Source organism: Schistocerca serialis, chromosome 6 (assembly GCF_023864345.2).
Source record: "Schistocerca serialis cubense isolate TAMUIC-IGC-003099 chromosome 6, iqSchSeri2.2, whole genome shotgun sequence".
Lineage (NCBI taxonomy): Eukaryota > Metazoa > Arthropoda > Insecta > Orthoptera > Acrididae > Schistocerca > Schistocerca serialis.
The window spans coordinates 533,752,402-533,765,209 of NC_064643.1; the positions used below are offsets into that span (position 1 = coordinate 533,752,402).

At 36.8% G+C, this 12,808-nt stretch overlaps 1 protein-coding gene across 2 annotated transcripts in view; it reads right to left on the reverse strand.

The window, feature by feature from the left end:
• Positions 1-12,808, reverse strand: part of LOC126483731 (EH domain-binding protein 1) — a 220,675-nt gene that overhangs the window by 140,497 nt on the left and 67,370 nt on the right. For both annotated transcript variants that reach the window (XM_050106839.1, XM_050106838.1), the window contains exon 7: positions 11,090-11,153. In XM_050106839.1, coding sequence (XP_049962796.1) covers positions 11,090-11,153 — 64 coding nt within the window. The remainder of the gene's footprint in view (positions 1-11,089; positions 11,154-12,808) is intronic.

Consider the following 12,808-nt stretch of genomic DNA (forward strand, 5'->3'; position numbering starts at 1 on the left):
CACAGATATTTGTAGGCACTTGCAGAATGTCTATACAGACAGAGCACTGTATGTGAGTGGATGGATTTCATTACTTCATTTGTGAATGAAAAATTTTTTAAGTTCATTTTCACAAACACTTTATTGATGAGATCATGGACGATTCTCTCAGCAGAGTACCCTTTATGTAAATGAAACATGAAGGATAGTAATAAATTTCTCTGAAATATTACCGTGCATTATATTTTGGTACTGCCTCAGAAATGATTTTGGTGAAACTGGAAGAAGGTGTGTGTAATTTGAGGCTAATTCTTTGTCTAACTGTGGCAGGTTATTCAGACAGCAGTATTCACTATGGCCAATGGCCTTGCCACAGTGGCAACACCTGTTCCCGACATATCACCGAAGTTAAGCGCTTCAGGGCTGGGCTAGCAGTTGGATGGGTGACCGTCCAGTCTGCTGAGCGATATTGGCAAGCGTGGTGCACTCTGCCCTTGTGAGCCAAACTGAGAAGTTCTGGTCACGAAAACTGACAATGGCCAAGAGAGCAGTGTACCGACCACATAGCCCTCCGTATCCACTGCGCTGAGAGGATGACACGGGGGCCAGTCGGTACTGTTGGGCCTTCCAAGGCCTGTTCGGATAGAGGGTATTCATTATGTTCTACAATTTATTATTTGACTCTGATTTTACTATTTCTACAACTATACAATATTAGCTTCAGTCTTTCAAGATGGATTTCTTAATTTCAATTACTTCTATGAGATAATCAGTTTCAATTACTTCTACGAGATGTACAGCTGAGTTATATTGGAGCAAAAGAAAACTCCTCAGTGACTTGAACAGTTCAGCATGAAGTTGAGCTGTAGCAGTTATAAGCTAAGTACTGACAAACTTATTTGTGCTCTGTAATACAGTTATTAAATTTAATAGATATCAGCGGTGTTGCATGCCGTTTGTGGCGAAATAACGACTTAATAAACTTTTGTAATCGTTCGCTCGCTGTGTTTTATAGAGTTTTCAGTGTGTTGAAGTCGTTTAGTAAATTTCATGCTTTAGTTTTCAACTGACGTTTATTATTCTTTCTTGTGAAATATTTCAGTAAAATTTTCATTTAGTGTTTTAACTTCGCTTAGTGTTACAGTGGTCGTTTTAATTTTTTGGTTTTAGCTAATAATTTTGTGAAGTTTTGCTGGTATTGGTATCGGCTGTGTTGTAGTAGTATTAATACAAGTAGCAGCTTTCTTAGTAGGCAGAGAATTTCGAGACCATTATTGTTAGTTCTTAAATAGTTCTTCTGGTTTAACTCAACTTTGGTAACTTAGACGTATAGTTTTTTTCAGTAACTGTAAAATTTTACCATGAGTGAAAAGTGTGGGCTCTGTCGTAGGTTTGTGAGTAGTGGATTACGGTGTGGGATTTGTTCAAAGTATTTTCATTGGGGGGAATGCATGGGGAAACCAGCGGTCATTTTAGGGAGATCCTCTCCTGGGAATGTAGAATCTGTAGTAGAAACAAGTTAATAGAGGAGCAGGAGCGTAAAATCTCTGCCCTTCAGGTGCAGTTACAATGCGCAAAGGAGGAACTAGATAGGTTGAGGAGGGTGAAGGATGGTGGGGAATGGGAACTGGCAGTTGGCAAGAAGGTAGCTAGGAAGAGGAGGTATTCAGACAGTTTCACTTTGCATACATGCAAAAGATACGACCAACTGTCAGAGTTGAGTGGAGATGAGCCTCGTGTAGCCGTAGATGTAGGTAACTTGCAGCAGTCCTCAGCAATTAGGAGGCCTAGGTTAGTTGCAAAGTCTAGTAGAAAGAAGGTTCTGCTGCTAGGTAGTTCCCACGGTAGGGGGTGTGGACCAGCAGTTGCAGAAAGTGTTGGGGAGTGAGTACCAGGTCACCAGCATTGTGAAGCCTAGTGCAGGGTTGGCTCAGGTGACTGATAGCATAGGGGAGTTAAGTAAAAATTTTACGAAAGAGGATCAGGTAGTGATAGTGGGTGGAGCAGGGAACAGTCTCGATAGGGACGGGGAATATGATGTCAGTGGTGACTTGGTTAAGATAGCTACTCAAACTGGTGGCACTAATGTGCATTTCGTGCAACTGTTTCAGCGTCATGATCAGCCTCACCTTAATGCTGCTGTTAGGCGCGTTAATGTGGGGCTGGGGAGGGCACTGATGGCGGAGGGCATGGATCACATCTCAGTGGTGCCAGTTGGGTCTATCAGTAGATGGGGGTTTCACTAGGCATGGCCTGCACCTCAATAGGTATGGGAAGGGAAGGCTGGCTAAGCTTATAGGTGACAGTGTAGTGGGTGGTGGTGGTGGTGGTGGTGGTGGTGGCGGTGGTGGTGGTATCAGTCATGGAAAAATTTCTGTAGTCGTTGGTGTTAGAGCTGCACCTTTTTTAGACTGAAGTCAGCTGATAGGTATACCTGCTTAAAGGAAGTGCCTCTAACTAAGGGCTCACCTCCAGAGGATGTAATGTTTCCAAGTAGAGAAGGAATTAGCATATTTCATCAAAATATAAGAGGTATTAGAGATAAAGTTAGTGAACTGCTAATAGATGTTAACTCTGAAATTATTGGTATATCAGAGCACCACTTAAATAATTTGATAATTCTAATTGCTGTTGTTTATAGGTCTCCTAACTCCAACTTCAGAGCATTTTTGCTTAAGCTAGAGAGGGTTCCTGACTCACTTTGTAGGAAGTATCAGAAAGTAGTTATATGTGGTGACTTCAATATTAATTTTGTACATGATTGTGCAAGAAAAAAGATGTTGGTAGATATCCTAAACTCATATGATCTGATGCAAACTGTGTTTTTTCCAACTAGGGTGCAGGGGAACAGTAGCACAGTCATAGACAATATTTTTATTCATTCTTCATTACTAGATAGGCATTCTGTTAGTAAAAGGGTGAATGGCCTTTCAGACCATGATGCACAAATTTTAACACTAAAAGGTTTTTGTACTCAAACCAATGTCATATTTAATCACAAACTACGAAGGAAAGTTAATCCAACAGCAATAGAGAGTTTTTCAAAACTTGTCAAGGAACAAGAGTGGCAATATGTTTATAGTGTCGATAATATAGATGATAAATACACTGCTTTCCATAACACATTTCTCATGCTCTTTGAGAGTTGCTTTTCATTAGAACATTCTAAACAGGGTACAAGCAGTAATGGACAGCCAGGTTGGCTGACTAGTGGGATAAGGATATCATGTAGAACAAAGTGGGAATTATACCAAAATGTTAGAAGTGGTCACAATCAAGCTACAGTAGCCCATTACAAACAGTATTGTAAGGTGCTTAAAAATGTTATTAGCAAGGCAAAAAGTATGTGGTATGCAAATAGAATAGCTAATTCACAGGATAAAATTAAAGCCATATGGTCAGTTGTGAAGGAAGTGTCTGCTCAGCAGCACAAGGTTGATGATATAAAGTCAGTTCGCAGTAATAATATTTCTGTTACTGATAAATCAGATATATGTACAGTATTTAACAACTATTTTCTGAGCATTGCTGGTGAATTAAATAAAAATTTAGTTTCTACAGGAAATCATATAAATTTCTTAGCAAATGCCTTTCCGAGATTGACGTCTGAAATACTACTCTGTGATACAGACAAGAGGGAGATTGAGTCAATAATTAAATCACTGAAGACTAAGGACTCTCATGGTTATGATGGAGTGTCTAGTAGAATGTTAAAGTACTGTGCTGCACATGTTAGCCCTGTATTTAGCCATATTTGTAATTTTTCCTTTAGGAATGGTCAGTTTCCTGAGCGATTAAAGTACTCAGTAGTAAAGCAACTTTATAAAAAGGGAGAAAGGGATTGTGTAGATAATTTTAGACCTATTTCTATGCCATCAGTGTTTGCAAAAGTTATCGAAAAGGCTGTGTATGTAAGGTTAATTGATCATTTTATATCACACGATTTGCTATCAAATGTACAGTTCGGCTTTAGAAGTCGTTTGACAACTGAAAATGCTATATTCTTCTCTTTTCTCTGTGAGATACTGGATGGGCTAAACAAAAAGTTTCGAACGCTTGGCATATTTTTTGATTTAGCAAAGGCATTTGACTGTGTTGATCTCACAATATTGCTCCAGAAGTTGGACCATTACGGAATAAGGGGAGTAGCTCACAATTGGTTCACCTCTTACTTTAGCAACAGGCAGCAAAAGGTCATTATTCACAATGTTGATAACGGCTGTGATGTGGGATCTGAGTGGGGTACTGCCAAGTGGGGGGTGCCCCAGGGATCAGTGTTGGGGCCGCTCCTGTTCCTTATTTATATAAATGATATGCCCTCTAGTATTATGGGTAACTCTAAAATATTTCTGTTTGCTGATGACACTAGCTTGGTAGTAAAGGATGTTGTGTGCAACATTGACTCGGTTTCAAGTAATGCAGTACATGACCCCAGTTCATGGCTTGTAGAAAATAAACTAACGTTAAATCACAGTAAGACTCAGTTTTTACAGTTTCTAACACACAGTTCAACAAAACCTGACGTTTTAATCTCACAGAACGGGCATATGATTAGTGAAACTGAACAGTTCAAATTCCTAGGTGTTCAGATAGATAGTAAGCTGTCGTGGAAAGCCCACGTTCATGATCTTGTTCAAAGACTTAATACTGCCATTTTCACTATTTGAACGGTATCGAAAGTGAGTGATACTTTGACACGTAAATTAGTCTACTTTGCTTATTTTCATTCACTTATGTCGTATGGTATAATGTTTTGGGGTAACTCTTCCCATTCTAGAAGGATATTTTTGGCTCAGAAACGGGCGGTTCGGGCAGTAAGTGGTGTGAGTTCACGAACCTCTTGTCGACCTCTGTTCACGAGTCTGGGCATTTTTACATTGGCCTCTCAATATATATATTCCTTATTGTCGTTTCTTGTTGCCAATATTAGTTTATTTCCAACAATAAGCAGCTTTCACTCGGTTAATACTCAGTAGAAATCAAACCTCCATTTGGATCGGACTTCCTTAACCCTTGTGCAAAAAGGTGTGCAGTATACTGCTGCATCCATTTTCAATAAGCTGCCACTCGAATTCAAAAATCTTAGCAGTAATCCACGCGCTTTCAAATCGAAACTGAAGAGTTTCCTCATGGGTCACTCCTTCTATTCTGTCGAGGAGTTCCTTGAAAAATTAAGCTGATTCTCATTGTATTGCTGATAGCATTTGCTTAAACTTATGGACTGACTTTCTTTCAGGTTCACGAACATTTATTTTTATCTGTTATTACTTTTATGTTGTAAGTTCATGTACTGACACCTTCCATGACCTTGGAGATTTGCTCCTCAATTTGGTCCTACAGAACTTGACATTTAAATAAATAAATAAACGTGTTCATCATAACTTCAGACATTTCATTGGTTGGCAGAGAAACAGTCTTACTTAAGAAAGGGAAGTCTTTATTGCTGTCACTGCATCTTATCTTAGCCGGATCATCAGGGCCAAAAAGCATGGTGCACTCCACCTTTGCAACTGGTATTTCAGTTGGTGCCATGGTCAAGAGGATGCCACGAGCTTCTCTATCACAATTAAAGCCACGAGAAGTGTAATTCCATGGTCAACAGCATGAATGTGGTACTGGTTACAGTTATCAAGCTCTGACTACACTAGTGAACAGATCAGCTACAGTACAGCAGAATATATTCAAATTATTTGCTGAACAACAATGTAAAACCAGTCTATCATGAATTGTCCTTTCTTGTGTAGTACCGAAGATATCATCTCCATGACTGACTGCTAATTGCTCATTGAAGAGATAAGAGCATGAGATCAAGTACATCATCAGTGGCCACACAGAACATGGAAACAGTCATATGGAATATTGAACCACAATACATAGTCATAAGTGCCAATATAGTGGTGAAAGTGTATCACAAAGAACACAAGGTAACAGATTTTTCTAGCACAAAGTACGTTGTTCAGGTATATATGTGGAATGTTGAAGTGGGATATAACTGAATCCCTTGTACATCTCTCAAAGCCCCATGCATACAAACTACACTTTTACCTTCTGGGGTATCATATATGGGCACATAGTTTTCCTCTTAGAACTACAGTACTTTGTGTTCAGCAACACACTGGATCATTCCATCGTTTCTGCAGAATGTTGACTTCACAATGAACAAGAAGCTGCTTGCCTAGTCCAGTAGCTAATGTACTCTACCTTCTATTGAGCAATGTGTGATTCCACTAAAAGATACAGACTTGACTTTAGCACTTTACCCACTCTGACAAAGGGCTTTGAAAGCTAAGTTCCTCAATGTGTCTGCCTCCTTCTGGAGGTCTCTTCAATAATGTAAATAGTTATCTACCCCCTTACAGATACTTACATTCCATCCTGATTTTCTCCCCCCACAATATATAAGTAATTATTATCGTGTTTATGATATTTTCTTATGTGTGTGTGTTGCAAGAATTTATAAACTGTAAAATCTACATGGTGTGTAATTCACACACAACACTATAGAATATACAACCAAACAATAAAAGTAAAATAAAAGATTGTTGCGAACACATCAATGAATGAAAACAATGACATTCAAAATTCAAGTGTTGATGCAATTAACATACTACAAAAAGTGTTACACAAACAAATTTGCGAAATTAAGAAGAAAGCTGTACAAACTAAAGAAAACATTATATCAAAGCATAAATTCCAGCATAAGGAAAGACAACCACTCATATTCTGCAGATGAGTAAGTTATAAACAAATACATGTAAATTTCTGGGATGATATTTGTGTTCATCTAGATATACACAGAAAGAAAGGCATAGTAACTTTAAGAGGAACAAAAGAAAATAATGTTACTGAAAAAGTAGAAAAACGGGAAAAATTCAAAATGGGCAAGCTATATTAATACACAGCATTTACCACAAATATTGCAGAAAAAACAACAGCATTTTGATTTTATAGAGAGATAGAGAGAGAGAGAGAGAGAGAGAGAGAGAGAGAGAGAGAGAGACCCACCCTTAAACCAGCCTATTGATGGTGATTACTTTTTCTTCTTCTTCTTCTTCTTCTTCTATATCTCAGACACTTTCAACCAAAAGAGCTTCCAGATTTAGTACTGGTGCATTTCACTTCTATTCCTGATTTGAATTTAACATCTGTTCATTTTGCACTTCTTTCCTTCATACTTTTACTGCCTTCATTGGTTCTTAGACATGCTAGTTATACAGCTTTGGTGACCATTATTGAATTTCTGGGTTAGCATGCATGCCACTTCTAACTTATCATTCCACCTCACAGTTGTACTTCTTAAACAAAGACAGTGGTCAGGTGTATAAGAGTTTTTAGCAGTCTACAATGTAGGAAAAGATAGCTAGCTACTTACCATAAAGATGACACACTAAGCTGCAGACAGTCGTACGTAAAAGACACTTACACGTACGCCTCTGGCCACAGCCTTCATCATAAAAAGACAAACAGACACCATTTATTCGCTCAAGCAAGCATGCACGCACACACACACACACACACGCACACGCACACGCATGACCACCAATTTCGGCAGCTCAGGCCAGAATGTAGTCTTTTTGTTGTGCCTGTCTGTGACTCAAAATTTCCACTCAGTAGCAATCAATCCTTTTCATAATACTGTAATAATTCCGTCCTGGATTTTCCATTGTTTAAGTTATTTCAAAGGTATTATATAATCCAACATATTTTATTGGTTTGTGGTAATCTTTTCATGTCTCTATCTACTACATGCAAAATCCTGAATAATGTGTGCAACATTTTAATCTTTATCAGCTCCTATCTTTTTTTGCCCCTGCTTGTTTTTTCCAGAGCCAAGTTAGTTTGTGGGTACCTACACTTATCTCCTGCAAAATATTCTTTCTTCTGACAAAGGTTCTCCATAGAGTTCTTTCCTCCTCAAATCTTTCTGGCATGTCTCTAGCATCTACTTTATCTACCCATTTTATTTTCATAGTACCAAAAGTAGCAGCTATGACAGACACAGTATTACATTTTAAATGCGTCCAGTTTATTCACATTCAGTACCCCATCGGTCCAAGTTTTATTTCCATATAATAGTTGGTTTGAGATATGCAATCTGAAGGGTTTTTTTTTTTTTTTTTCCAAGTCAATATCCGATGCCAAAAGTCTTGTCACAAAAAGCTTTTCTCACTAGTACACATCTACTTCTGACAGCTCCATTGGCTGTGGTGTCTCGAGTAATTTGCAATTCCAGATAGCCAAATTCCTCCGCTAATTGTATTAGGTCTTCTCCAATTTTGAAGTATAGCAAATCTTTATTCTCTTTGTTACAATGTTCCAACCCTTTCAACTATGTTTTATTTACTCTTCATTCACATTGTGTATTAGGTAACCTATCTTCTTCACTCACTCAATATTTCTACTATATTATTACACTTTTTACCAAATAGACTTTGTTGTTTGAGAATATTAGCATTGGTATCTGTTCATTCACATTTCTAAGTATGCTGATGAATTTACTTTCCTTGACTTCGTTGTGTCTTTGACAGTTCAACAGTAGCAATGATAAGCTTTCCCTTACATCCCTTTTTTTTATTGCTGCAAGTTTTGCATCCATACATTCTCGTTGCTATCTCTTCCTAAATGACAAACATTTTACTGGTTGTGTTACTATTGGAAATTGTAGTAGATGTATACAAAAATATGATAGTATTTTTACTTGTAGGGTGACACTGTAGATACCTTTCAATTGTAAAATATGCATAACTGGGTTTACTGGTTATCTTATCTACTTGCTGATTTCATTTTAGTATTCTAGCCATGGGCACTGAAATTTTACACAATATTCCATTTAATTAGAGACAACCAATGTCTATTTTTTGTATCTTTAGCTTATTGCAATTTGTTTTAAATGACATAATCTGTGTTTCTCTAAGACTGCAGCTTAAACTTTTTTGCTGTTGATCAATTGTTTGTTTGTTCCGTTACGGTTTTGGTTATCTGGCTATACTAAGTTATGATCCATGATTAATAAGCAAGTGCCAAAAGCAAATATTATCCTTTTGGACATGCCATTACAGTCTCCAGAGGGTCAGACGTATATGTGAAGAGAGTGAGCATATCCCTTGTGAGAGTCCTTATTTTATCCCACATTCCAATATTTTGGTTCTTGTGATGCAACCTGTGGAAGTGGCCCTATACTTTGTATTTTGATAGCACAGCAAAATCCAAAATATTTGAAGAACTTGTCGTTGCATGGATCCAAAACTTAATCACAAAAATATTCCATTGTGCTTAACAATCGATGTGGCTTTCAACAAGGGAAAAACATCATAAATGCAATAAACAGTTTTGTTTGGAAAAGAAGCACATCATTAGATAACAGTGATCTCACAAAAGCACTTGATTCTGTAAACCATTCCTTGCTTTCTCAAAAACTTGACGAGTGCAACATTAGGGGCAGTGCCCTAAAATGGCTTAAATCCTACTCATCAAAAAGAAAGAAATGAGTTAGCTTTATTGTAATGGGGCTTTTTTATGTGGAAAATAATATTTCAGGGTTTCCCATAAGGCTCCATACCAGGCGCAGTCCAATTTCCGTTCTCTGTTACTGATTCACAATTACATATCAGCTCCCATTAGTTTTTCTCACAGATGACAGTTCTGTGTTAGCTACAAATTAGAATGCAGAAAAATTTCCAAATATTTGACCGCTACTCTCAGTACCTTACAAGCTTTATTTCAGTTAAATGGGCTGGACATTAGCAAATCTAAGATTCACGTGATACAATCCAAAATTAAACACAGGCAAAACTCAGTTAACATAGTGCAGATACTTAAGATATAGAAAAAAATCATTTGGAAAATGTGCACTGTAAATGATGAACACGTCACCCCTTATTTAGAAGACTTACCCTCCCATCCCTATATATTTATGAAATTATTATCTTTTTGTACCCCAAATAGGAATTGTTTGAGGGAAACTATTTTGTTCATACATGTGATACAAGAAACAAAGAAAGAGTCTAAACATGAAAGCTTTCGAGCAGAAGGGCTTCTTCTGAAATAGACAACATACATACATACACACACACAAATGCAGCTCACACACACGACCACTGTCTCTGGCTGCAGAGACCTTCTGACAAAAAGCTTACATGTTTAGTACTCTTTTTGTTGTGCCTGGCTACAAATCAACATCTCCACTATATGGTGAGTAGCAACCTATCCTTTTCCAAACACTGTCATTACCCCATCCTGGATTTTCCATTATTTAAAGAAACAAAGAAAATTGTTTGCTCCCCACCACCACCTAAAACTTCATACCCAGGCACCTCAATATATGAAAACTAAAGTTTATCCTAAATAAAAAGGGAACAAGTTAATGCAGATGAAGTTATGTCCACTGAAAAGAAAGCTACATGAGGGCGCTGATACTGAAATGCTATTACTGAGTGCATGAATTCATCCAGGATAAACCAGTAATTTGAGCTGGATGCAACTTACGAAAATAGAAAAAAAGGTCACAACCCATTTTTTGTGTGTGTGTGTGTGTGTGTGTGTGTGTGTGTGTGTGTGTGTGTGTACTTTTACTAGAGAGAACAAGATCTCAGTAGCTAGTCTAAATGCTACTTCCTGTTGTGTGTTTTGTGCATCACATGTAAGTCAGCAATAGGCAAATGGTTGCCATGCCTTTATATTATGTGTTACTACATCCGGGAATTTCCACTGTTGTTATACAATTCACAATTTCATACAGAAACAGGACATTAATGTCTTAATGCTCTAGTTTGTCACGTAGATTTTTACTGAGCACACAGTCCAAAACATTTATCTCCAATTTTTTACTTATAAACTCTTATTAAATCTACATCAAGCATTTGAGGATTGTAATGAATATTTAACTCTGAGAACAAACAACAACAGCATATTTTTGATGTGCCACCTAGCAACAAGTAGTTTTCACTTTCTTCTGTTTATTATGTAAACACGTGTATGACAGCATACTCTAATCTCCAATAAGAAACAATGCCACCGTTCATACAAATATAATTTCTTATGTATCAATCAACTATGAACCATTTTTAAGAGTTGAACAAAATGCACAAATGGTAAATATGTGAATGATTACCTGCTCAAAATTCAGAGGCTGCAAATTCAGGCTCAACTTTCTTTTGGGAGTACTCTCCTTTTCTCTGCAATGTATGAAATTGTGGATCAGACAGGTAATAAAACAAGAAATGACTGTACTCAACAAAATCAACAATATGAGCTTTAAAAAAATAAGAGCTTAAAAAAACAGGTAAACAACCTTTATTGATGCATACTAGATGCTAGTTCAGCAGTATTTACCTTCAGGAGATGAAATTCCAGTACAGTTGACACATGTTTTGAAGTAATAAAATATATAGTCTTTGAAGAAGTAATATTATATAATTGAATTTTTGCTGATTTTTTCTTACTTGGCCAATTAGTATGCTTGATTCTCAGCACATCTGTTGTTGGCACAGTAATGGCAAATTTTAAATTCTTTATGGTGAAAACTATGTTATACCAATACTGAGTAAGACAAACACAGGAAGGAATAGCTGGAAATTCTGCATAATTGGATCATCACACTTATTGTATACAATACTGTATAAATGCAAAAGTGTGTGCAGTGATGGCACATTAGTATTTTTGTCACATATTACGTTCGAAAGCAGTTTTCAAGTCAAAGCTTCAGTTCATGAAAGTGGACAGTGTTTCACAACACAACCTTTTTACCAAAGAAGAAATTGTTTCTCACTGGAAGTGGATTCATTCCTGAGAGTGACTGACTACCATAACAAAATTATAATATTATCTATATCCCATAACATCACTCACTAAAACTAAGAAATTTTGTAGTATATTGGCTGCTTTATTTTAACCAACTGGCTGTTATTTATTGTGATGAAATGTTTTCATTACTCTGCACTTTGTTGGTTCTGCTGAAGATTTTAGAATATTCATTTAACTGTAAGTTCTCCTGTAAATGAAAAACAGATAACTTGTGAAAACATGAGAAGATTCAGTTAATTTACTTACACAGCAGAAGAATTAAATCTCTACATGAACACTTTGGAAGAATTGTGAGTAGATGCAAGACTAGAGAACTAATCTGCAAGACTCTCACAGACACAACACCTCAAGTGAAGTTTCTTGGTGAAATATCCAAGCATTTTGAAGTACATACAGGAGTTCAACAAGGAGATGGCCTCTTTCTGTGACTGTTTAATATCGTATTAGACTAAATCTTTTGCTGGCAATCTATCTTCACAAAGAAATCAAGTATGCCATAGAGAAATTACACGATATAGCATCAAAGACAGGCCTTCAAATATTATATGAGGAGACTCATTTGATGGAAAATTTACATCATCAATATATCAGATAACTTCTACTACAAGTGAAATATAGGACAATTTTAAGTGTATCTTCTTCTAAATATCTCACAGAAATCATAATACCATGAGGACTAGACAGTAAAGCCAATTTAGAAAGCGTGTACAGAACAACACAGAATCACTACAACAAATGAGTGATATCCCATTATGGGAAATTTCAGTATTACAAGACAGTTGTTTTATGTGGCACATTAAATGATTTAGAAACTACATTAAAATTGATGAAATTGGAAAGTAAGAGTGAAAAATTCGCAGAAAAATATATGGTCCCATCAGTATAAATGGCATACGGACTAAAAGCCTGTGGACAGCAACAGACACAGACAAGAGGTAAAAGACACTATGTTCTATGGTCACATCTACAGAATGGATGACACCAGAGTAATTAAAAACCACTCAATATAGGATGTAAAGAAATTAAG